Source organism: Cuculus canorus, chromosome 4 (assembly GCF_017976375.1).
Source record: "Cuculus canorus isolate bCucCan1 chromosome 4, bCucCan1.pri, whole genome shotgun sequence".
Taxonomy (NCBI): Eukaryota; Metazoa; Chordata; class Aves; order Cuculiformes; family Cuculidae; genus Cuculus; species Cuculus canorus.
The window spans coordinates 63,381,137-63,407,881 of record NC_071404.1 but is presented as its reverse complement, the minus strand read 5'-3'; the positions used below and the strand labels follow the sequence as shown (position 1 = coordinate 63,407,881).

Here is a 26,745-nt window from a genome sequence, read left to right as displayed (position 1 = left end):
AGTCAAAACAGAGGAAATGTGAAATGATTGCAGAGTGGAATGCTGACGCTGGTAATAAAATAAATGTGAAATCAACCAAAAAGTTCTCCATGATTTGGTGATTAGTTTAGAGATAGCTAAAAGAAAAATGAGATGATGGAGTGGGAATGGTCGGGAAAGGAGTTGAAGCAAAAATTGGGTAAACTAATGTTAACTTGGGGTGACTTTTGAAATGCTGGAGAAGGAATAATCTTGAGCTTTTATGGCTTTAAGACAAAATGACATGCTCGACAACAGTATAAATGCAGTGTATACTCCACTTAATAATGGAAAGCAAAAACTTACTTTGTGTCTCTTCAAAGACTCATTGACAGAGTGACCTTTGTCTTTGCTCTTCATTGGAAGAATAAAGCAAAAAAAGTTTCACAATTGAAATGTCACTTAAATGATTCCTCAGTGAAATAAAATGGGGGCAAATGAGTCCCAATTACTTAGTCATCTATCTATGACCATTACTACTCTCAGGAATCTTAAGAAAATCCTGTAGCGTCATAATTGGATTAGTATGTTGTCCAGTTAGCATGCCAAAAACTTCACCAGTATAAGTCTAATCACCATACAGGGAAAGGAAGAAAGCAAACAAACAGTGAATCTATCATATATGAGCTGATTGTCAGCTGTTTTCTTCTGGAAATGGATCTGCTCTTTTTTTATTTTTCTTTTATTTTCTTGTAGTTCCAGCAGAGCAAGCTTGAATTTCTGCTCTACAATATATGCTTGAACATCAGTGATAGTCTAAAGCTTGAACTGCAATAGCACCAGAAGTAGTTTTGAATTATGTTTTGTTAATTGCTTTTTATTTTTTAGAGAGAAAAATAAAATTGCAAGTACTGTTGTGCATGCTAGCTGCAGGCTGAACACCACACCAAACATGACTGCTTGATGCAATACTGAATTGACTAGTCTGCACATCGTCAGCACTGTTGAACTGGTACATGAAATTGCGGCAGTTCAGGTTCAATAGTGGCATCTTTATGAAGTGAGCAGAAAGTGAGTGTTCAGCCACCCTTGCCAAGCCAGCAAGATCTGCACTAAACCTCACTCAGCTGAAGCCTGGGTGTGTAGCTCTTGGACATTGTTGTGCCCAGGGTGCAGGCAAGCTCTTTAGGGCTTATTTGCCATTTACCAGGTTACTATATCAAATTCTGTATCATAATAATCCAAACTAGCTGAATTGAGTCACTGATGAATGCTATTTGGGGTTTGGCTGTATTTGGCAATCTGTTTTGCCATTTTAAGAGGAAAATAGCTGATGTGCAGGCATGCTGTAGATTTCAAATATTACTGTTACAGATTGAGTCAGTTAAAAATGTGACTAGATTATGTTTATTAGTCAAAAATGGAAAAGCTCCATTTTAACAATATTGCTTTTCTTAACTGGATATGACAGCCAAAAAAGCATGCTCTGTTGGACAAGCCTTAGGCAAATATAATTTATATTCCCAGCCCCTGTGGATTAAGGGAACATTATGGCTCATGAGTTTGACAGCTTTCATTGCTTTCTTAGAATGGGAAGAGTGACAAATTTCATTGTCTGCTCCTGATCTTGTCTGAGCAGACAGATCCAGAGATGAGGGTTGGGAATATTAGGACTTGTTTATGGTTTTCTTTTTTTTCAACTTTGCTGTCAGACTTTATGCTACTTTTTACTTTTGAACAGGAGATGCCATTTGTAACTTTATATTTTCCCTTCAATAACAATGCTGGAGTAATAGTTTCATTTTTATTCTCTACCAAAGTTAACTTCATCAAGTGTTTGTCTAAGTCCTTCAGTTTTCTTTAGAAACATAGGCTTCATAAAGCACGGCACTATGGTAATAGTAAGAACTGCAGTTCTTTAGTACTGAGGTTTGTGTTTTATGTTGATGTCAGTCATGCTCTCTCTCGCTATCTTGTGCTTACATTATCTTGGTAGTGAAAGACATGGAGAACCCTGATTGTTAAGGTGTGCTGCAAAGTTGGGAGATGTTGGATTTTTGGGACAGGAAACCAAGTGTCTACTCTGTTCCTGGCAAGAAAAGTTACCTTGATTTTGTATGCAATGGGGAATTTTTCTATTTCCCTAGGTAGGAAACATTGCTGAGAATCTTTGTTCTTTCAACTACAATGCTCAATTAATACAGTCCTTTATAAAATGTCAGTAGTTCTGCCTGCATGGTTGTGCAGATGGTCAATAGGCACCTAAAGGGAAGTCTTCAGGCAGGCGGTGGGAAGGTTCTGAGCAGGGCAGTCCTTGTGTATGGCTAGGATGCATAGCACAGAGCAATGCCTGCTTTAAAGAAATGGGCTCTGCCACACTAATACAGAATAAAAGAATGTTTTTTTTCAGGTGAGGTGTTGAACAATCAAGGTATTTTCTGCCTTAGATCATTGTTATTGTTACTGCATATTGCATTTAATCCTTCTTAAGTGCCTGTGATCCCAGTGGATGCACACTGTTATATTAGGTGAAGAATATCTTTTCTCCTGTCAGGGCAAGCAGATGGCAACGCCAAGTAGGCAGTTTGTACTTTTGCTTGTTCTGAAAGGTATGATTACCTTCCTGTGCTAAAGCCAAAATGCTTTAAAAGGAGGCAAATGTAGCAGCTTTAACAAAGAAGGGTAAAAAAGGATAAAAACCATCAAAATTAGATGCTGAAGTTAGAGTCCTGGAGTAGTGGGACGTTGATGTGAAATATGGATGTAATTATTAGTTAGGTTCCCATCCAAGCAGAATAAAATAGTTCCGCCACTGTGCATCTTCTAGTTTCAGGCATGGGAGAAAGGTAATTTTCCTGTAAAGGGTTAACTACTTACTGTGGAGGAGGCACATGATATTAGGCAGGTTTGATACCAGGTGGCCTTGACTGTCTTGTGAAAGCTCTGAACCAAATGATTTCCAGAGGTCCTTTCCAACCTCAACTGTTCTGTGATTCTGTAAAAACATGTAGGAAGTTCTCATATGAACCTCCTGATTAAATAAAGCCAAAAGACAACTAGGAGCAATTAGTCATCTGCTAAAATCCTCATTGTCATCTCAGGTTTTAAAAACTGCACAGGGAACTTAAATGCTGTAGATGAGGAAAGATCGTGACTTATACAGGGCTATTAGAGGTGATGTGAAAGTGAAGGAATTGTAAGAAACTGATGAGGAAGGAAGTTCTGTGAAAGAAAGGAAGGAAAGAGATCTAAATAACCCTTTTTATGAAGGATTAGGTTGTTTTGGGTTTTGATCAGCCCTTTTATACTTGTTGTAAGTATACTGTTCTGGAAATCTGCTGGGCTTTGTGTTACAGAACACAAAAGGGGTACTCTCTTGTGATTCCTAAAGCGAGGCTAGTAGCTGTAATAACTACTGTGCTATACTGAATAAGCAGCTTTTGGCACCATTGAAACTAAGGAGTTCCACCAAAAGAAGTTGAGGAATGTGAGATGGATAGATGAAATGTACCTAGAAATCTGCCCTGTCCTATGTGTTTCACAGGGGAACACACAATTAAAAAAACATGGAGACTAACAATTTTCTTTTCATAAGGATGTTTTAACCTGTGTAAGCTATACCATTCTCTGTTATGCAGTGTGTCATTTGAAAGCATTATGCTTTATGTGATTCTCAGGACATAGTAGTTAGTGCTTGTTAATGTCTTGCAAAAAGCAAGCCAGGAAATCTTGTTCAGAAACTTTCATTTCAAATATCCTGACTCATGATTTTTGAATGTTATACACTTAATTTCTTCCTTACATGACCCACTGTGTGGTGTATCCACAGTTTGCTTTCTAACCTAATGCTAAGGAAAATGAAATATCTACAAGTCTTTCTTTAGTAGTCTCTGTTTATAAGGGAAAAAAGTCTAATATTTCTAGGCTGTTTGTTAAATGCCTAGCAGTGGGCTTCAACTCACAACACTTGTGCTGTGAAGAACCCTCAAGTTGTCAGGCAGCTGTTTCCTCAAAAATGCATATAGTTGCAAGTGATGTGTACTTCTGATACGAAAGGACAAAAAGCGTCCTTTTCCTTTGAGTACCTAGAATTGCATTGCTGAATTTTGGAGAGTTCACATACACCCCACTCTCTTTATCCTCTTTATAGCTTGAAAGGTATGCTAGGTGCATATCCTGTGAGTAACGGTTTTGAAGAAGCAGATGGCAAAAAAGAACCTTTGTAGATGATTTATTAAGTAAGAAATACAGTATTAAGACAACTGATGATCTATGGCTATGTCTCAGTCAGATTGCCCAATGCGGTCTTGTGTTCTCTTTTATCTATTCTCCGTCTTCATCATCTGTATTTTACTGTTGTGAGGGAATGATGTCATGTTTAGACTGTTACTTCTCAAGCTGGAATCGTTCTGCAGTGTGCTTAAACTGTATACACACTGTAGGTTTTGCTTCATGGGTACTGCATCTGGTTATTAATGCAGTGTGGGTAAATTATTTAGTTGTAGGTAATATTTCCTTGTTAATAGGCAGTTTCATGTCTTGCAGTTGTTTTTCTAATGTTAATAAGACATACAGAATCAGAAGAAAACACTCCATTTGTTGATTATATTGTGACCCAAAATATCAGCAGGTGTTACTCTTCTAAGTGAGCATATGCCTCACTGAAGAATTTTTGGTGGTAGCAGGATTTCTTCATGGAAGAATTGACACTTTTAGATTGCTCTGGGTACTCTAGTACCATTGGATGGATGGCACATATGCTGTGTTGAAGTTATAATGCAAATTTACAAGGGAGTTTCAGACTTCTGCCAAAACTGTTCTGCAGCCTGGTTAAGCTTTCTGCTGCAGAATAGTTTGGCTGAGTACAAAGTTCCAGCTGTAACCTACGTCTACAATTCTTCCTTTCTCTGCAGCAAATAAAAAATAAAAAAAAAAATAAATAAAAAGAAGAAAGTACTGCTTAGTAGCTTTTCCTGCTTCATTAGATTGTGTTTTACTTCTTTACCTGCAAATCTCAATGTACTGTTAGTGACTAACTTCATGATCTGGTCTAAAAACTCAGGAGCTGATTCATGTTAGTGCTAATGTTGTAAGCTAAAGACATGGTATTTATTTCCAGTAATGTAGCTGCTCTGACGATGTGCTAGTTAAGGCTAGTATACATTAGCTTTAAAATCTTTCAAGACTATTAGTAGAAAGTGGGTCTTTAAACTGTGAAATTGCATATATGGAAGTCAGAAATGTAAACATCCATAGTACTGTTTATACATAGTTAGGGAGTTGTGTCAACTTTCTAGGGCTGATAGACATACAAATGACAAAAAGAAGCTATAGCCTGATCAAAATGCCACTGAAGTCTCAGAAAATATTTTCTTAGGAATTGATATGGTATGTGTTTAGATTTGACACAGGAAAAGTCTCAGTCAAGGGAGTTAGTGAAACAGACAAACTTCATTATGTTGTGATTTTAGTTATCTGCTACTTATACAGTGTTTGAAATCAACTTGATTCGTCTAAACCCAAATGAAGTGCTGTGTGTTACATTTTACAGATACTAATTTTCTGGCAGATTATCAGAAGTGCATATTTATACATTAATTGATCCCAAGCAGATTTAAAATCCGGCAATATATTAAAACTGTGAGCAAACTTATATAACATTACAGGTTTTTACCTACAAAATATACAAGAGAGAGATACTTTTACAAATGACTTGGTGTTTCTTCCAGAGAGACATATATAAATGCATTTGCTACTTCAGAGGATGGCTAAAATACCAGTTAAACAATAGCATACATAGTCTTCAAAAATTAATGCCTGTTCATCACAAGGTGGTGTTTTCCTAGGCATGCTTTTTGAATGCACCATTCTGTGAACTCTAATGAACTTTATAGTTTTTTTCTTCCTTAAATATTTTCTTCTGTTGAAAAATCAGTTGTATATCCCTCTTAAACCAAACAAATCCCTGTTTAACTCATTCCTAGTAAATCATTGTTTATACAGAAAGTGGCAATTAGTTTCCCAATTATGTTCTGTTTTTAGCATTTTTTTATTGTTTTGCAAGTTTCTGAATAGAACTTAGGAACTGTGAGTGAAGTTATTAGTAGTTTAAGTAGTAATTGTAATAGAGTAAAAACTTCATCCGTTATCTTTTAAGTCACGAACCAAGGAAGTCACTCAGTGCATGTGTTTTCTCGCTTACAGTCCTTCCTCTAATCCTGCCGTATGTGCCTGCCTCACAGGTGTAGCAGTAAGATCTGTTCTTCAGTTGAAACCTGTCTTCCTAAGTTTAGCTTATATGACTGATATAAGGAAGCAGACATGGAATTTAAAACACATGCTAAACAATCTGTAATATACTACAGTTCTCAAGTAATTAGTCGTTGTTGTGTGTGCCAGTTATAGGAAATTTTGCAATTAGTTTTGCTAGATACTTTTTTTCTTAAAAGTTTCTTTTTTATTTTGAAAGGATAATTCTGAACATGTTCATTAATGGTGAGTTTTGAAGTACATTGTAGTGCTGATTGCTAGGATAGAATTTATTTAACTCTTTTGCACACAGCTGGACAGACTGCTAAAGTGTGAAGAGGTTACTCTGAAGTGGTAGATGACTTCATGTACTGAAGCTTATGTAAAATCTTTGAGATGCTAGGAGCACTCGATGTGTTTAGAAAGGTATTCTCATGCATAGAGGTTGTCAGGTTATTTACATAAAAATTATAATCAGATGATGAATAAATATTACCAAAGTCTTATGCAGATCAATAAACTTAAAGCAAGTGGTCAGGGACTTTCCAAAGCTGAATGCTTGATATTACGCACCTAGAATAATGACAAAATTACCTTCTGTTCATTTTTTTTGTAGGAGGAAATAATATTTAGCATTATTAACAAGCATGCATGCACAAAAGATGAAGTCACTTGCTAGGTGGATCCATAAAAAACTTAGCATGTGATAGTGGAAAAAGTTGTCCTAGGGAGTTGTGCTGATTTTTGGCTGGGATAGAGTTAATTTTCTTCACAGTATGTAGCATGGGGCAATGCTATGGGTTTGTGCTTGAAACAGTGTTGATATTAAAGGGAAATTTTGTTTCTACCTAGCAGAGCTTTCAGAGTCCAGGTCTTTTGCACTCCCCACCCCACCAGCGAGCAGGGTGGGGGTGCACAAGATGCTGAGAGGGGACACAGCCGGGACCGCTGACCCCAACTGACCAAAGGGACATTCCATGCTTTATAATGTCAATCTCAACATATAAAGCTGGGGAAGAAGGAAGAGAGGTTGGTGGGCATTTGTCTTCCCAGGTAACCATTACGCAGGATGGAGCCCTACTTTCCTGGAGATGGCTGAACACGTGCCTGTCAATGAGAAATAGTGAATGAATTCTTTGTTTTCGCTTTGCTTACGTGTGTGGTGTTTGCTTTACTTATTAAACTGTTTTTATCCCATTCCACAAGTTTTCTCACTTCTGATTTTCTCTTCCCATCTCACTGCTGTGTATTGCTTAGTTGTAGGCAGAGGTTAAGCCATACCAGGGTTCTACATTGCACGATAAACTAGTTGTAGAGGGGAGAACACAATGATGGGGAGTTATAATGTTAGTAAGGCTATTGGTATGAATTAAAACTACCAGCTTCTTTGAGATGCCTCTTAATTGGCAGCACTGGATAAAGAGATAGCTTCATGGCTTATTAGAAATTGTTCAGGAGATAAGCACAGCCCTTTGAATCTAATATTAGAGGATGTAGAGGGAGAAGCCTTTGCTTTCTGTTGCAGCTGAGCTGCTGTAACAAAGCTTTAATATTTCATGTTGTTCTGCAGTAACAGGGTACAGGAGTGAAAAGTCTTTGAAAATAGCTGTAGAAAGAGAACCATCCACCTATTTAGAATCATAGGATAATTTAGTTTGGAAGAGACCTCCTGAGGTCATCTCATCCAGTGCTTTGCTCAAAGCAAGTCTGATTAAATTAGATTGCTTAGACTTGTTGCAGCTTAGCATGTAATTCTGGGGCAACCTAAGATTCTAGGCCACCACAGTTCTTCCTAAGCTATGAGGGGTATTTTTTCCCCTACCTGTACGTTAGTGCTAGTGTGCATGCAGCTGTGTGGAAATCCCATGCAAGGAGTTTGTGGGTTGAAAGCAGCTCATTTTTCTTTGCTTATTTTGCAAGAAAGAGGAAAAGTCTGTTTTTGTTTGTGTTGGTTACTGTTTTGTACACCACTTGGTCTGTGAATATAAAGAGGAATGATGGGGATGAGTAAAGAGGAAGAATACAGGCAATGGCATTCATAAAACCTCACACCCAGTTTTTCCTTTTCACTTTAGTGGAGTACAGCGCCAGTGATGTTTGTGGGGGCAGAACTGGCTGCCAAACTTCCCCGAACAGAATTATTGCTAACTTGACTTAATTCCAGTTTGTTTTCTTTCAAATACAACAAGGAAACTTTCAAGAATGTCTAACTAGAAGATAAATTAGAAAGCAGTCTTAATTGGTATGGGAAAAGAAACAACAAACTCTCTCAGATCACACTAATTCTTCAGGGGCTCGAAAGTAGTTTACTGTCTTGCTTTTATAGTAAGCTACACAGCTTCTAAGCTAAATCAGCTCTCCAAATCTCCAAATAGAGATCAGAAAGTAAAAACATTGTTTAAAAACTTTCTAGTGTGTATCTAAACATGGATGCACATTTTTTAGCTTTTACAATACTGTACAGTAGATGTAGGGATACTCTTTACTCCTCTTGCTGTGTATATAGGAGGTGTGTTTGGTTTGTTCAACCAGTGACCTTCAGCATGTTGCTTTAATCTTAAAACAAGCTAAGCTTTTTAAGATATAGGTAGTTGTCCTGTCTGGAGGAATGTTGTGTTCCATCAGTTTAAAATGCTTCCATTTCATCCTTCTGGCAATTCTCTGTCTGTTTGAGAAAGTCTTTGAATGTTGTTTGAGAGACCCTGAGGATATGGGTTACAGAAATAACCTGGAGTTAAAAATATCTTTTTGTCATGATTTGCATCTTGGATATTGCTGTGAGACATTAAAACTGTTCTGGTAATCAACTGACAGCAGTTTGAAGAGAAAACTGTCCTCTTCTGGGGGGAAAAAAAAAAAAAAAAGCCATTTAGTCGCCAGCCTTGCGTTATGTCAAGGAATGGAGAATAGTAGCAAATTCCTTAGGTCTGCAAGATGGCTTATGACACTTTAAATAATTTGATGTAAAAGGGTGTATAAAGTAGCTTGTGATTACAGTTTTGTCCTCTGACCTCCCTTTCATGACTTCAGGAGATATCAGCAGTGCAGACTGTGAACTAGGAAGGGAATTAAATTGGGGAAGTGTAGATGTCCTTTCCTGTTCCTGTAGTCTCAAAGTCTTATTTGTGGCCTCAACTGGTTTTTGTTGGTCTAAAAAAAGTTGAAGTAAATACATTTAAACAGTGTATCCTCAGTAGAAATGCAATAATCCTGATAACTTACTGTGTCCTTCAGGGAAAGGATCTCGAGATGCTTGAATTTTATCTTCTTAAAACTTGCTTCTTTTAAAATAATTCATTATTAAACATATGTATGTGTGTGCACATCTTGAAGTAGATGGTTGAGGAAATATATAGGGAAGGACCTGGATATTTGCTTAGGAGAATGATCTTAATGTCATTTACTGTGAGCTCAATTAATTTAAGCAATTGCAAAATCACTCCGCTGACAGAACTTATTATCCAAGAGAAATGGGTAATATCATCAACCCTCTTGTTACCATTTATTGTGGGGGTTTTTTAATTATTATTTCTTAACCAGAAGTCATTTGAAACCTGCTGAAACCCCTCTATGAGAGTATTGTGTGTTTTGGTGGAAAGCTCCAGTAATTTAGTCTTCTATTTAAAATGGTGGTTTCTGTGGTTGAAATACAAGAAAATCACTCCTCCTGAAATAATTGTAATTTAAAAAAAAAAAAAATAGCAGAAAAATAGCTGGACAACCCCTTGAATTATGAAAATGTCATCTTCTTTTCAGGTGAAAGTTATGTATGTGCATCCAATGAACCGTATCGCAAAGTCGACTACACCAAGAATGTCAATCCAAACTGGTGTGTGAACATAAGGACTGGGTCCTCTCGATCCTTGACATCTTTGACATCCACAAAGAGTGAAGTGAAGGAAAGTAAAGATTTCATTAAACCCAAATTAGTGACTGTTATTAGGAGTGGAGTGAAACCACGGAAAGCTGTGAGAATTCTGCTGAATAAGAAGACTGCTCACTCCTTCGAACAGGTCTTGACTGACATCACAGAAGCCATTAAGTTAGATTCGGGTGTAGTCAAGAGACTTTGTACACTGGATGGAAAGCAGGTAGGAGAATAAATTGCTGTGACCATCTAATAATTATAAGTTAATCTAATTTCCTTTGTTTTTGTAACTTGCGTTCTTTTTACTGCATATGCTTTAATCTGCTTCTGAATAAGGGCGGTTTAATAAACAGCAACTTATAAATTTTTTATTAAAATATTAATCTCAGAAAAAATGTACATAATGCAAAAAACTTGAACACTTTATATTCTAAGTAAAAAAAAATAATAAATATCTTTTTTGTATACTAACTCTGCTTTGCTAAAAAGTGCCTGGGTTTTAAGTGATTTTTTTTAAAATATTTGAAAGCAAACCTGTTAAAATACATATGCATTTTCACAAGCAGAGTAATGTTTTTAGACTACTACGTAATGCTGAGCAGTACACGAAAAATATTGCTGCATCCTTCCATTTCACTTCCACAGATTACAATTCAAGTAGCAAATGGACTGAAATGTCTTTCTGAAGGCAGTAACTGACATGATATAAAGTCAACCATTTTGTCTGAAATGAATAATCCGGGGGGGTGGCAGGTGGGGAGTGTCATATCTTTGCAACTTGCTTTTGATTTTAGTTCTACTGCTGCAAAAATGTGCTGCCAGGATTAATGATGCGGTAGGTCTTTTATTCTCACTCGGAAAAACAAAGGAGTAACCCACAAAATGTTCTGCTATGCCAGGTAGAAATGTTGATCCATTAGGTTAATGACTCTCATTTCGTAGAACAGGACTTTGATACTTTTATTTGATACTGTGAACAGCATCGTGACCTCGGTAATACAGAGCAACACAGGCTGCAAAGTAGACAACATTCAGTGTCGGGTACATAAACTAGTGTGTTGTTGACTAAATACTAGGATCCTTGGTCATTCAGCAGGTATTTTTGCACACTTGCGTACCTATATGTTTGCATGAACTACTGGCAAAAGTTTCAATTGTGTTCAAAAAGATTTGGGAATTTCTGTTATCAAAGTTTTTGTAATAGTTGTAATCCTGTAGACAAAACTGCACCTTTTTGTGTTGAAACTTGTTAACAAATGTATTGCAGAACAAGCGCACTTAGATTGTCTTGATATGAGGTCTGTCTCTGTGTTCTGTGCGCTATGGATACACTTTTGATGATCAAGGATTTGAAAAGAATTCCACTCTTTGGTATTAAATATGATGAGGCAAATTCATCACTGAGACTCTTTATTTTCAGTATTTGGTGGCACTATAATGTGCTCTTTAGTTCTTCTAATAGGTTTGATTTTTAATGAGATTTGTTAATGAGATTTGTTAAGAGAGAATTCTTCCTAGGAACATACAAAATGTGATTTAGTCATGTTTAATTTAAGTTATAATAAAATAGCTTTGAGGATATTTATTATATAGTTGTTGGGCTCTCCTGCCCATGAGGTCTTCTGTTACTGTCTCAGGTAAGATGATTTTAATCTTATCAAGCGACTAGATGGAGTCAGGAATGGAAACTGCAAAATCTAGAATTCATAGCTGTGAGTCACATCTTCTATTGCATTGTTAAATACAGTAGGAGCTCACTGGTCTGCATTGATGTGGGAGATACAGTAGTGCATCAGGGATCAATAAAACTAATTAACATTAAATCTCGTGTATGTTGCTTGCATGTTGCTGTCATCCATGGTGGATGATGGCTGTCTTCAGCTACAGTGAGGATGACCAATCATTGGTAATGCTCCAAGATAAGTGTAAGATTTTTCATTGCTGTAGTACTTCCTCCTGCCCTTCTGTGGTAAAGGCAATGATCAAGCTTGGACTGCTGATGTAGATGTAGGTGTTCTCACAGAATAGTCTTACTGCTAACAGCCTGCAAATAGCATCTCCTTACGACTGTCTCTCTGTGTAAATAGTTGCAGCAGTAGTACTATGTAAATATGGAGACCTCTCTTCCATTTGATAGAAAGACCTTTTGTTTTCCCATAGACTTTGGGAAGGAGTCTTTGCTTACACAGTCATAGTACAATCACGATTTAAGTGGTCATGGGGTACAATGCCCCAGCCAGAAGAGCTATGGCTTTAAGTAGCCTGAAAATAAAAGATGACTCCTGATTATCTAGGAGGATAGAGACTTCTGTGGGGTTTGGGTTTTGTTTCTTTTTCTGTCAATCGACGGGCTGACTCCAGTTTTAGGCAATAAGGATTTTTGTTTTTCTTCGTTCGTTGCTGGTATATGTAGAGATCGGTGCCCAAGTGCTTTGTGGGGTTTGGCAAGTAAAGAGTCGCTTTGCTGCCAATTACTGGTTGGTGGAAATTTCTGAGCCTATTTTCTCTAATGTAGTAATTGCTTATTCTTCTAAATCTGCTAGGGAGGCAGATCTTTTATGTTCGTTGTGGCATTGGCACAGCTTGAAAGGCAACCATTAAAAAAAAAAACAGGCATTTCGTAAATGGCTATGTTCCTATAAATGTAGCTCTTGTGTGTCTCGGGCTTTTGGTTTTTTCCTTTTCCCTGCTCCTTCATATTTTAATCTCTGAGGAAATAATTTTTTTTTTTTTTGTGGGTTAGGTTGTATTTTCTGTTTAATACAGAATTGATGCTGAAATTCAGGTGTTTAAAACATGCATGTATAAAATTTGTACATGTGGTTTTTCTGTTAACTTTTGAGGTCATTTTGTTTTCAAATGGAACTATTTAGCATGTCATTAAACCAGTGACCCAGGAAGGAAACTTTTTTAATTTTGAGCAGAATGACTGCAAAATAGTTTTTATTGACTCTTCTGACTTCATTAATCTTGGTTGTCGCAGCATCTTGATGGTAGTAGTAACAGAGAATAGCCTGCATGTCTGATATTTCCCTTGGTTCCTGTATATGAAGATAGGCAATTGTAAGATGTTATAAGGTTTACAAGTTTTCCTTTCATCTTCAGTTTCAATATCGATGCTGTATCTTAGCATATTAGTGCTTTGTAGCCACGAGTATGGATTTTTTTTTTTTAACTAGATAGATGCAAGGCTGACTTTTCACTTCTAAGCTGTTGAGTAACTCTTTTTACCTCCTCAGCCTTTTGTGACGGTTTCTATGTGAGGAAAAGTATTCCTGTAGAAGTAACTAGGCTTTAAATTCGCAGTGCGGGCTTCTTCTGTTTCAGTCTTTGTGCTTCTGACATTGAGATTTGCCTAATATATTTGCTTGGCCAAAGTGTATTGCTTACTTGGTTGCAACTTTCCTTTTATATTCTTTGCTGGAATCTGTCACTATGCTACTGTGAAGCAAGGACAGTCAGACTGAAACTTCTCCAGTTGGGAAGTTAACCCTTCATTTTCTTGGAAGAGGATGGAGTCTTTCTAGCTTGCTAAGCAAGCTTTAAGCTTCAGTGTTTGCTAAGTGTAGGGTAGCAACTTAATGGTAAATTACCTGCACTAATTGTTTAAGAGACTATGGGGGGGAGAATTTCAGAAACTCAGAAAAAAAAACATGTAGAACTCTGAACCATGTGTTATTTGGCACACAAAAGAAAATTAAATCTTCAGGAAGGTAGTAACTTGTTAAGCTTACATTGTGTTGCAGCTTCATGGATTAATATCCATAACGGAATTGAAAAGGTGGATGAGCCGCCTTTTCTGTACTCTGTTCCCAAAATAGTGAGAACATACCACAGATAAGCCTTATTTAAAGGTCTTTTTGATTGGCCACAGGTATGTTGCTGTCTGTCGCTGAAACCAAAACCTCACTAATTTTCTGTTAACGAAGTTTTTCATAAAGTGCTCATTAAAAATAAATGGCTAACTGGAGAAAACAGATATTACAGTTTGAAGTATTCATCAGACTCATCATACCCTAATCTCGTAATTTTTTATTTTCCAGTGACAGATTTGCAGAATCTTAGTGGAGTTGATAGGTTCTGTAGAATTGAATTTTGTGTTTGCTTTGTAGTGGAAATACAAAGGACACCAACTGGAGCTGTTAACATACCTACTATAGAGGGCGGAAACCAAAACAAGAAATGACCAGGAGAGATATTGTTTATTAGTACAACCGATGTTTCCCGTATTCTTGTTTCAGTTATTTTGGCACATGAGCTTCTGTCATTCATAGAATCACAGAATTACTAGGTTGGAAAAGACCTCCTGGATCATTGAGTCCAACCATTCCTTATCTGCCACTAAACCATGTCTCTGAGCAGCTCGTCTACCGGTCTTTTAAACACCTCCAGGGATGGGGACTCAACCACCTCCCTGGGCAGTCCATTCCAGTGCCTGATGACTCTTTTGGTGAAAATTTTTTCCTGATATCCAGTCTGACCCACCCCTGACACAGCTTGAGGCCATTCCCCCTTGTCCTGTCCCCTGTCACTTGGGAGAAGAGACCAGCACCCTTCCTGTCTACAACCTCCTTTCAGGTAGTTGTAGAAAGCAATAAGGTCACCTCTCAGCCTCCTCTTCTCCAGGCTAAACAACCCCAGCTCTCTCAGCTGTTCCTCGTAAGACTTCTTCTCCAGCCCCTTCACCAGCTTTGTTGCTTTTCTCTGGACACACTCCAGAGCCTCAACATCCTTCTTGTGAACTGAACACAGTATTCAAGGTGCAGTCTCACCAGTGCTGAGTACAGAGGCAGAATAACCCCCCTGGACTTGCTGGGCACACCTTTTCTGATACAAGCCAAGATGCCATTGGCCTTCTTGGCCACCTGGACACACTGCTGGCTCATGTTCAGTCTTAAAATCTCCATTAACATAGTGTTTTTACTAGAATCTTAATCTCAGTGAGACCTCACTAGTACTGAGTCAAGTTTTAGTATAGATTAATTTGGTTTTCTCTGTTATCCAGTTTTGTATGGGAAGACATACTTGTTTTATTTTATTTTTTTTTTATAATTTTGTTGCAGTTAACTGAGTAGTTTCAGCAATATTTACCATTGGTTCAATTCTCTCCTACCTAATGTACGTGGAAAAGCTACTTGGTTTTCAACTGTTTCTTATTCACCAGCAGTACACTTTTTTTTTCAAGGAGGCAGGCACTAGGAGTTAGGTGTACTCTTATTTTTTTAAAACTGTCATTTAATTGTATTGTTACATGACTGAAAAAATATCTCATTGCGGGCTGAGGAACAACAGTAATAGATATTATTTCCATGTTAACAGGTATTATGTGTTCTTGAAAGCTACTGAAACCAAAAAGTCTTTATCTTGAGTTTCAGGCTTTAACCTGGTATAGATACTTCCACAAAGATGTTGGAAATAACACAGGTTTTAATTTCTGCTACAGTCAATTTTGCAAGAACATAGAAAACCCCAACTTTTATGCAGTGCTAGTTCTGCTGAAATGTCAAACAGCACTTTAAGCCAAAATAATGCATTAACCTGCAAATATGAAGGGAAAAAAAACCACTTAATCCCTTCCTTTCCTCACAGCTCCTAAAAAGGCTGTAAGCCTTTTATAGAGGAATGTCAGTGGCAGCTGCAAAGGGTGCGATTCTGTGCAATGCAGATCCCACAGAAGTTTGGCAGTTGTGGGCAAAGAGACTTTCCTCACCTAGCTTCTAGACTTTGAACTATAATTAGTCCTTGCATTCATCCTAAAGGCTGAGAATCAGAAGAGATAGTCGACTTTTAGAAAGCAATTTAAAATTTGCTGAGCAAACTGCAGGATTCTACTTGTTGATTTGACACGATGGATATGATTTACAATATAACTACTAAAAGAGTAGATATGTTGGATAGAAAGCCTTTTCAGAACGCGTGGTTCACATCCACAAGAAAAAGCACGTTGATCTGCTTATTATATGGCAAACTACAGAAATTAGAGTCGTCTGCTTGGGGTTGGGGGCACGAGGCAGGAGTCACTGCAGTCTTTGTATTGGTTTCTAAGACTTTAAATGTCAACAGAGTGTACGCAATATTATAGGAGAGAATGGGAGAAGGGCCATTACCACTGAGACTTCTTGACGCGGCAGTGGATAGTGCTGCAATGTAAGAGCATAATTTCAACTTGAAAGAGGCATATGTATTGTTGGTTTGGTATTTTTTTTTGTTTGTTTGTCTGTGTTTTTTTCAGCTGATGTGGATCCACAAGCTAATATTGTGTGAGAAACGGTAAAACATTGGTAGAGAGACAACCAGAAGCAGCTTTTACATTGTCTTTAAGAGAGAATAAAACTTCTCAGAGAGAGGTCTTCCAAGCCAATAGGAACTAAGTGGCCTGGGAAATCACATCAGAAAAGATACATTCTTACAGTACAGAGGAGTAAAAGTAAAGCTTTTTAAAAGTAAAAGTAGCTAATACTAGATATTGTTAAGAGTGATGTTTCTCATTGACTGGATGGACATATGTTGTATAATGGACTTGGCAGACCTTGTGGATTGCAAATATCAAACTGGCTGGGAGTTTGCAAAAGGAAGCAGTTCAAGGAACAACTTTATCTTGCAAGAGAGATGGATCAGGTGTCAGTCTCTCAATCAGCTGAGAGACACCTGGGTTGAGGCAGAGGCCTCACCACCTGGTGTTGCTTTATTTAAGAAGAGAAACACACCCGAAAAGCCATACTGAGCTCCCCACCCTGAAAGTGTGGCAAACTGCTGGGTCCCTGCTTCTGATGACACAACCAGCCTTGCCGAGGACCAATCAACACATACTAATTGACTTAGTCCCACCTCACCAAAAGGCACCAAAGAGTTTTCAAGGAGTATAAAATTGGCACCTGAAAACCCTTTCGTGGGGAGGAAAAATGACCACCTTACGCAGCAGACGTTTTAATGGGCCTGCACCTCTCCCCCCACCAAAGAAGGGATATCTTTTTGTAAGAATCTCACACCTCTGAGGGGAACCTTAGAAAAAGCAAGGGGGTCTGTCTTGAACTCCATGACTCTCCCAAGCACCTGTCAGAGCTGTGCCTATTTAACATGAAAACATGAGACAAAAGCAATGTGAAAGAGCTGAAGATTAATTTCAAAGCCATAGGAAAACCCTGAAAAAGATTGTAGAGGAGTCCTGGAAGAGTCTAACTTTTCTAGAGCTGATGTTCTTTGGATGACATGAGTGTCCCTATGACTGACCTAAATAAACTTCACTCTGAGACTTATGGGGGGAAAAAAATTGAAGAAGCAATACTGTGAATCACTTGGTGGTGGTTGGTGGGATCCTTTTCCCCTTCTGCAAATAAATATGTAGCAGTGCAATCTGTGTGTCATCTGGAAGTTAAAAAGCTCCACACCATTTGGTACAGTCACCTTTACGTGTGTTATAGGCTAGAAGGGCTCTGACATAGCACCTGTCTGAACGTTCACGGCACCTGCTGTTTTGAGTTGAGCTTGGGACACAAAATGCTTCAACGGTGTATTACGTGGGATTTTGAGGCATGGTGGTGGTGATATTTTGCTGTTGCTGTTTTAATAATACAGTGTTATGAGACGATGACTTGGCTGGGGAGAGAGGTAAGAGGAAGGAAATAGGAACAACTACTTCCTTCTGTCTGAAGTAAGCTTTTTGACACTGCCTTTTCAGATCAGTCAGCTAGGGAAACGTGGTCTAGAAAAAATGCATGACTTACAGGATGCACAGTTGGAATACTGTTGTTCTGAATGATTATTGATGATTCACTGCCAAACTGTAATTTTGTATTGAGTAGGATTCAATGAGTGTATGTCTATACTAGTCATTGTAAATGACCTGGAAGATGGAATGGAGGCTATAAATACAAAGAACGTGCCAAATAGATGAGCTACAGAAACCTGGGCTACAGGAAATTAGAATAATCATCACAAACTGCAGAAATAGCTTAGGATAAGGTAGGGTGAGTTATCACTGGTTATTATTATAACGGTACAGACAGGATATGGCAAATAGTTCTTTTTAAAGGATCACAGATGAAGATGTCTCAGTGGTGTCAGTGGTTGCGCATAGGAAAGGAAAGCCAACATCCATACAGAAGGTGTGGTCATTCATCTTGTTTTTCATGTACCTTCTGCTCTGTCTCACTCAATGCAATGATAACAACAAGAGACAGCTCTATTATGGAAAACCCAGAGTTTAAGAAAACATGTTCTGTGAAAAAAAGATTGAAGGAAATGGGATTGCTTAAACTGGATTATCAAGAAGTTTTCAAGGGAATGAACAAAAAAACCTATCAACAACAAATAAGGAAATGACTGCTATGTTTTTGTTGTGCATAGGAAAAAAAAAATAATAGGCTTAATCAGATCCAGTGGAACTTAGTGGTAAATAGTCACTGTAAAATTAAGGTTAGTGAAGAGGTGATTTTTTTGATGGCTATGTGGGGTCTGACGGTCTGTGAGGTTTCTGGAAAGATTTTTGTTTGGTTTTGAGTGTTTTCCATAACTACAGGCTATTTACAACTGTGGAAGAACTGTAGAGCTAGAGATAAAATAACAAAAATATGAATGCCAGATAACATTAAAATGTGCATGTATATACACCTGCATCCCACAGAGAATCCATACAGCCAGGTTTATGGTTTTATCCCAATGCTAATAAACCTCTTCTACTATTTAATATAAAACATGGTTTAGGGGGAGTTAGGCTGTACTAGAGGCCAACATTGCTTCAGAGAGCAACTGTGGAGAGATGTGTGTCTGGTCAGTGTGGGATACAGATCTTGCAAGTCTAAGGAAAACAGAATTAAAGTGGCCCTAATCTTGAGGAAGTCTCTATGACAGGAAATTAATTCATCTATGGACACCACTACGGCATATTTTTGTTCAGACTTTCAATCAGTATACTTGGAACTGTAAGCCATGTTTATTTATTGTCTGTTGAACGGAGGAAATAGTGTATTGCAGCAGAGGAGATAGTTTTGGCCTCAATCCATGGACATAGAAATAGTCTCTATTTATTTATGGAAGGAAGTGTGATCTGAAACTAACCTGAAATTAACTGTACCCTGTCATAGATGCAGGGATCACTCCAAATACCATTTTGACGAGAAAAAGAAAATGCAAAATATTAAGGATTTTATTTAAAAACAACAAAATTATGATGGTTGAGGTGATACAGGAAAAGTATTCAGAAAGAAACAGAACCTTGAACATCTAGTGAGTCATCTCAGAAGAATTTCTTAAACTGGCAGTGAACATTAATGCAGAAGAAGCTATTAAGCTTTGTTGCATATTGAAAAAATAAAGCTCATGCCATATGAAATGGCCACAGTCTATCACTGGAAAACTTGGTTGTCTGGATCATAGGTTTATAGAATTTGTTGGGGGACAGGGACAGAGGACTGGCCCCTGTTTGTTAATTTTACTTTCTAGGGATCAATAACCCAAAATATATTACAGATAAAATAGAGAACATACATCTCTTTCCTCCCTGCAAGGATACGTACTTCTGGCTTTGGGGATTTGGTGTAACGTTACCGAGAATGTAATGGCTGGGGTCCACTGGGTGTCAATTTAATCTTTTTCAATGATGTATGGTTTAGATATGTAATTACTAATACCCACTGCCCTCAAGCTAATAGGTTGGTGAAGTGGGGTGTTAAAATAATAGAGTACTTATCAAAATGAATGCAAAATCAGACCCTGATTTGAAATCAGCATTTTTAAATTAGAGCATGGCAACTGCCAAAAAAAAAAAAAATTCTGGTATTTTAGCTAAAAGCAAGCATGTGTATCCTGTTAAAAGTGACATCCAACTTGCTGGAGTCTTTGTGGATCTATAGAGCAGATAAATCCTGCTGGGTTTTCAATTTTTGTCTGTGCACACCAAGAGCTGACAGCACTTAATGAAAATTACACGCTGCACAGTGTGAGAAACAATCACAGCAGAAATAGTGGTGTCACTAGTGGTAACGTTGTGTCTTTGTTGATGTATGATTACAATAATTTTATTGCTGGGTTACAGAAACGGTGTGTGTAGGTCTTGGAATAAAAGAGTGGTATGCAGTCATTGTCTGCCATCTGCCATGCTAAAGATTGAATCACATGACTTGGAAACTAAACCTTGGGAATTTGTTGTGTCCCGCTGAGCTTGGCCATTAACAGATAATTAGTCTGGTAAAAATCTTTTGAATTCATTCTGCAGCTGTCATATGCCAGATTAGGATTTGTGTCACAGGTTCCTCATTACTTCGTGATCTTGGAATGATTTTTTTCTGTAATTAAATTACCCTATGTTACTACAGCAACAGCTCTTGCATTATCACGTTTAAACATGCAAATTTTTCTTTAAGAAGCCTGTTAGACTTCACAGTGCAAAGCCATTTACCTACCAGATATGAAAGGGTTTCAAGGTTGAATTTTCTCCATTCCTGTTCATAACACAGTCTATACGCAGACTTTCTAGTTTTAAAATTTGTCTTTCATGTTGTCCGGTTGATGGATCTGTTATAGTAGCTGCTTTTTGGTTGGCTGTAATCAGATTGTCAGCATCTCTTAAGTCTATTGAAGCAAAAATACTGAAATACTATATTATGAACTTTATCTTTGTACTAGTTATTAAGAAAAATGGCATAATGTAATGGCAGGAAACAGAAAACAGTTTGTCATAGAGAAGAAAGGGAGTATTCATCCTGAACTTTTAAAATATTGCTAGCTGATTAATTTGCAATGAATCTTTAAACAACAGTAGTCTGAAGACTCTGAAGGGAAAGTAATGTTGAAGTAATAGCAACACAATCCAACTTTTAAAATCAAAGAACTTTCCAGCACTTAAATGAAACAATAACCCTCTTTGTGGCTTGAAGTTAGTAAGCTTTGCATACAAAGGAGTGATACTCTGTGTTTTCACTGTAGGCAGTGTAGCATTTCTCTTGTTCACAAAGTCAACAATCATTTTCTTCTGTTGTGCAAATATGCGGTCTACGCCACATTCTTAATTATTTATTTTGTTCATATTTATTTACTGTTTTATTTTATTGATACATGGCACGAGGTATCTCTGCAAATGTGGAAGGCTTTTTGAAGAAACTAAAATATTTCAGAAGAAATCAAAAAGAAAAGAACATAACTTGTAAACTAAATGGTAAATTACGATTTAAGGCCAGTAGGTTTGGCATTTCTTGGCTTTGCCCTACTTATCTCAAACTTCCAGCTCGCCTAGTATTTAGTTAGGGAGTCCCAGTCTGGATAAAATTGTTAGAAAATAGGCCTATTAGTTAAGAAAAATAGAGATGGTTGAGTTCCAGACAGCCAGAATCCATCTGCAGGACTTGTAACAAAGATAAGACTGCTAATCCATGACACTTTGGGACTTTGATGTTTGTGTAATGCAGAGAAAGAGTGGGAGAGGTGAAAAACATTCTTTATATCCTCAGCCCCTGCACTACCAAGTAATTTTAGGTGGGCTATTCAAAAATAATTCTAAAAATTGGACAGTGTTCTGGCTTTCTGAGCAAAGAGAACACACTGGTGTACCTGACATTTCAATCAGAAAACCATCTCTGCGAACAAAATCCATATATCACCATTAGCTTCATATGAGCATAAGAGGAAACATGATACAGTGAAGTTTCCTGGTAGACTTAAGTATTCTGGCCAGTTCTTACTGTGGCTAATTATTTTTTTTTTTCCTAAAAGATAAAAATATTCTCTTCACTTCCTGGGAGCTGAGGGGTTAAGCAGGGAAATCTTTTCTTTCTGCAGGTGCCCATGCAAGCTCTGAAGAAGTAGATTAGTGTGTAAAAACTTTATGTAGTAGAGCATATTTGTAATATTTATGTTAATATATACTTGCAAATGTTATGCTATGGAATATTTTGTGTGTTTTTACTTAAGGCATAAATACAGTAAAATCAGCATTGTAAACTTGTGAAGTCCAAGAGGAAGAAGATGAACAAATGATGAAATCTGATTTACAAAGCTCTGTATTTTGTCGTCCTTTGTTTTCATAACAATAAGATTTCCTGCAGTTCTAGTGTCAGAGTGGCTGTTGGTATAGACCGTGGATTTGTTATTACCTGCAGTTCTTGAAGTCTGATGCCTGCTTAAGAACACACTTCTAGTTCAGGCGCTGATCCTCCTTTACTGAAGGGGATTTGTTCCTGCTTTTGGACTGACATACCGAATTGGATGTGCCTCATCATTGTCTTTTGTCACACATTTATTAGGAAGCCTGTGAGAGGAGGTGCAGCCCAAGATGCAAATATGGTTTTTGAAGCATTTTTAGAATCTGAAAGGCCTTCAAATACTCTTTAAACTAGTAACTATTATACAGATTTGCTTGATTTTGACACATAAATACATTTTGATTTCTTTTGGCACACTTAATCTTTCACACAAAATTTTTTCCTATCTTCTCAAATATTTAACTTGAAAAAAAATGTATTTAGGACACTTACATTTAAACAAATTCTTTTTCTTCTGATGTATGCCGCTCAATATACAAAATTTAGAACAGTATTATAGTTGGGGTTGGGTGAACTAAGGTGTTTGGTACTACTACTAATGAATTGCTGACGTTTGGCTGGAATTTCCAAAGTAACTGTCATGACTTACCTGCGTATCTTTGGCAATAATCAGTGTGGCCTTGAACTTCTATTTTGGAACCTCATTTACCATTGCTGTACCTCCCATCTCTGATATAGATGTATCTTAATAGATGGGAGATAAATATTAATTTTAAGAGTGCTTGCTGGTCATAATATTGTGTAATAAATTTCTTGCCAAAAACTGCATTTAGAGAAGTGTAGATTAGATAGATGAACATTTTGATCTTTTTTTGTTTAAAGGAAGTTTTTAATCTTCACTTAAGACCTGTGTGACAAAGTCACATATGATTGACACTACACATATATTGACACTATGATTGACACTATACATATATAAATGGAAATTCAAATAGACTTTTGTTTGTTCCAGTACAAATCAAGAGACATGAATCAAAAATTATCAGAAGCACTGAGACGTTATGCACCTCTAAAAATAATTAGGAGTTTAGCAGCTTTTTTAGTCCTGTCTGAGGCTTTCAAGAAGTCTGTCCCAGTCCTTAGTAAGAAATAAGATTTACATGGAGTTTTTGGAGGTAAACACAAATATAAGTTATCAAGTAGAGAGGGATAGGCTGTCTGAAAATTCGGCCTGATTGCCAAGTAAGAAAAAGAAAAGCATCTTTATTTTTAAAGCTACTAAAATTTGATTAGCAAAATAGAGTCTATAAGGCCCGATCACAAGACTTAAAATGATCAGTCTCTGATGACCTAATTTAATTAATGTAGTCTTCTAGTGAGAAGAGGTAGAACGATGATCTGCTTTATAAACTCAGTGTTCAGTTGTATCTCTGTGAGAGTTTTGAAATTGTGTTGGGCATCTGAACAGTTAGAGTGAGAGGGGTTTCATTCCTTACTCCTATACTCATTACAGAAATAAAGGATAGCTTCACAGCTATTCGGACTTTTACTGAGTTTCCTCTGATTGGAGAGGGAAAGAGCCAGAGCACAGTGCCATCCAGCTACACTTTTTGTTCTAGTTTTCCTTAAGCCTTCTTAGTCTAATGCTTTCCTTGTATAAGTATTACTAAGTCAACATATGCAAAACTACTCCACTGCTCGCCTATTAGTGGTATGAAACTCTGCCTGTCTTTTTTATCAACTAAGAACCCAGCAGGTTTCCAGAATTAAGAGAGACTTCAAACCTATTAATAGCCAGACCTCCAAGATTTGTACTTCTTGCTGACATAGTGGGGGGAAGATCCTTGTGTCACATCCTAGACCTTCTTTCTTCATATGTTGGGAGGTAGATGCAAGCCTGTTAGTGCCTAAATGCTTATCTGAAATTGAAAACCTCAGTTTATCTGTTTTTCTTAAATAAAGACTTAAATAAGTGATGAAAGCAGCTTTCATTGTGTTAGCCCCTATCACCAGAATCTTCACTTGATGGTTGGGAGTGGAGGACATTGTTTGTTTATCGAAAACCTCTCTTAAGAGAAGAAACAGGATAGTCCATGATACTAGACTATGGAAGATGTTGTGGTCATGTACAAACCATTTTCTTATTACTTTTCTAGTTGCAAAAGATTCATTTTAATTTAAAGAGAAAGTAAACTGATAAGCTAAGGAAAACAAGATGCATACCTGCTCTGGCCATTCTCAAGTGTTTGGATACAAATGCTCCATACACATAGACGTAAATTTCGTGGGCAATGGAAAAACTGAGAATAAGGCTTTGGATATTTCTGTTAAATATGACTCCTCAGACTTTAACTGCCAACAAGTTTGCAGCCTATGTCTGAAATGACTCCTGAATCTTTTAGTGTAGTTTGTGTTTCATGTTTTTTTTTCCCTGTCATCTGTAGCAATTTATGGTAAAATTATTTTGAAATGACATATGCATTAGAGGAAAAATGTATGTCTTCTCGCTTGTGTGCTTGATGAGAGATCCAGAAGTGGATCTGTCTTTTAAATAGAATCTTTTCCTTCTCCCAAAATTTTTCCAAAATTGTAAACTCTGTGGTTTTTTCTTCACTCCAAAGCCAGTTGAAATTGATACAGTAATAGGACGTATTGCTAAATTTTTCATTCCCCTGAACAAAAATGCTGTCTTGCTATAAGTGGCCAGGAGGGACAGGGGAGGAAAGCTAGGATCCAGTATTTTCAGATGCAGAACACTATGAATCTACCAGTTGGCACACTGGTACACTAGGTAAGAATTGTAACACTTCCTCTTCCATATGATGGAAGAAAAGGGTTATATGAAGTTCAGAATTGACTTGCGACTGAACTGAAAAAGCTTTGTCATGTGTAACACAAGAAATAAATATTAATACCTCTTAGGTAATTGACTTCGTTAGGAATGAGACTGACGTTAGAGGCTCTTTGTAACCTTATTTTTTTCTCAGTGTTTTGTATGTTCGTGTATAATTAATCTCAAAATGTTTTATATTATTCATCCTCCCTCATACTGTGAATCATTTTTAGTCTGATTAGTATACTTGAAAAAATTAATTTGCAGCAAAACGCTAGATATTGTATGTGTATGACACCTGAACATTTGTGAGAGGACCTGACCTGTAAACTGCTCTCAGTTGGCCGGAAACAAATTATAATTTTGTCTTATTGTATAAAAGTTCTCTTTTAATTGTCATTTGCTACAATAGAAAGTGTATGCTTTTTGTGAAATGGAATATTAACAAGGAAGCTCTTATTCTAATAGTGTATTACCAGGTTTCAGTGAGAAAAGTGACTTTTATCAGTAGCATTCTTTACCACATATATGCTTGAGTTGTCTATTTTAGAAATCATATAAATAAAATTGTTTTCTGAATTTATTTCCTAAAAAAAAACCCCAGCAAATATTTTAATAGAAAGTATAGTTTAAACAGTTTGTTCACTTTTAACTAGATACTTTGATGCTTAAATCTGGCTGACAGTTCTTAGAATTTGTTATATTAGGTTATAGTTAAAACCTCCGAACTCATGAACACATTTCCAACTATTTTAAAATTAAATTCTCAGGGCAAAATCTGAGTTCTGAGAAACTAGGTTTAAAAAAAAACAAACCTGCATGTTTTTGCTTTTGTGTAGATATGCTTGAAGTATGTAGCATTTGACAAGCTATTGATTTGTAAACTGTGATTATAAAATTACTGGTTACGAATTACTTGTTCTCCGTCACCTCTCCAGTGGGATTTGATTTATATTTGTTTTGCTTGTTTCGTTTCTACTGTTATGTTGTATTAAGATAGCCTTGGAAACCCTCGAGTGATTTCTGTCTAAATATGGCATGCTTTTGGTCTGCACTCCCCCAATAATGTTAGTGTGTGCTAGGAAAGGTGTGTAAACGAGTTCATCGTCATTTATCATTCAGGGTTATATCTAATGATGCAAGTTAGGTATAAACTTACCTGCTTACGCGGTCATTGTCTTTGCCATCTTTCTAACTTGAAATGTTGAGAGTGTCTACTCCTTTTATTATTTTATTTTGTATATTTGATGTAAATACTTTACTTAAGGAATGTTCTTAGTTTGGTTCCTGGTGATGATAAACAGTTTCTACTGAAACTGTTTTTAAAATAAAGGCAGGTCTGACATTTCAGTAATTCTAGCATCAATGTAATCATAAATGCTGATTCTCTACATTGCAACAGTACCGTGACCTTATTCAGGGTAATAGTATGGGCTTTTTATAAATAATAGCAAAATGATTTTTGACTAGACTGTGAATTTTCACTTGCTTTTTCTTCTACCTTTCTTGCAATCTTTCACCTGCTGTGGAAAGGATTTTAGTTAAAAACAAACATTGTAACCTAGTAATATCAATAGGGATTGTTTTGATTTGTTTGTTGTTGTATTGAGTAATTATAAGGTCTTCTAATGGCAAATCTGTCAGAAAACTACTATGAATTTTTGGCTGTGGATGAAATAAAAGTTATTTAAAACACTGGATTGAAAGAGTAAATAATCTTGCAACTTGATAGAAATATTTCTTGGTTTTTTAATTGATGAAGTACTGAAGCTTCAAAACACTTTAATTAGGTAAGTATAATCTTGCAGGATATAATATATACAGGAATATAATCCAGTCAAATGAAGACGTTTTTAAATTGA

General features: G+C 36.9%; 1 protein-coding gene across 4 annotated transcripts in view; it reads left to right on the top strand.

Annotated features, from left to right (window-relative positions):
• Window positions 1-26,745, top strand: part of DCLK2 (doublecortin like kinase 2) — an 83,543-nt gene that overhangs the window by 2,178 nt on the left and 54,620 nt on the right. For all 4 annotated transcript variants that reach the window (XR_008449660.1, XR_008449659.1, XM_009568622.2 and 1 more), the window contains exon 2: window positions 9,964-10,298. Coding sequence is in view for 2 of the 4 variants with exons in the window: in XM_009568622.2 (XP_009566917.1) it covers window positions 9,964-10,298 (335 nt within the window). In the remaining 2 variants the exon portion in view is untranslated. The remainder of the gene's footprint in view (window positions 1-9,963; window positions 10,299-26,745) is intronic.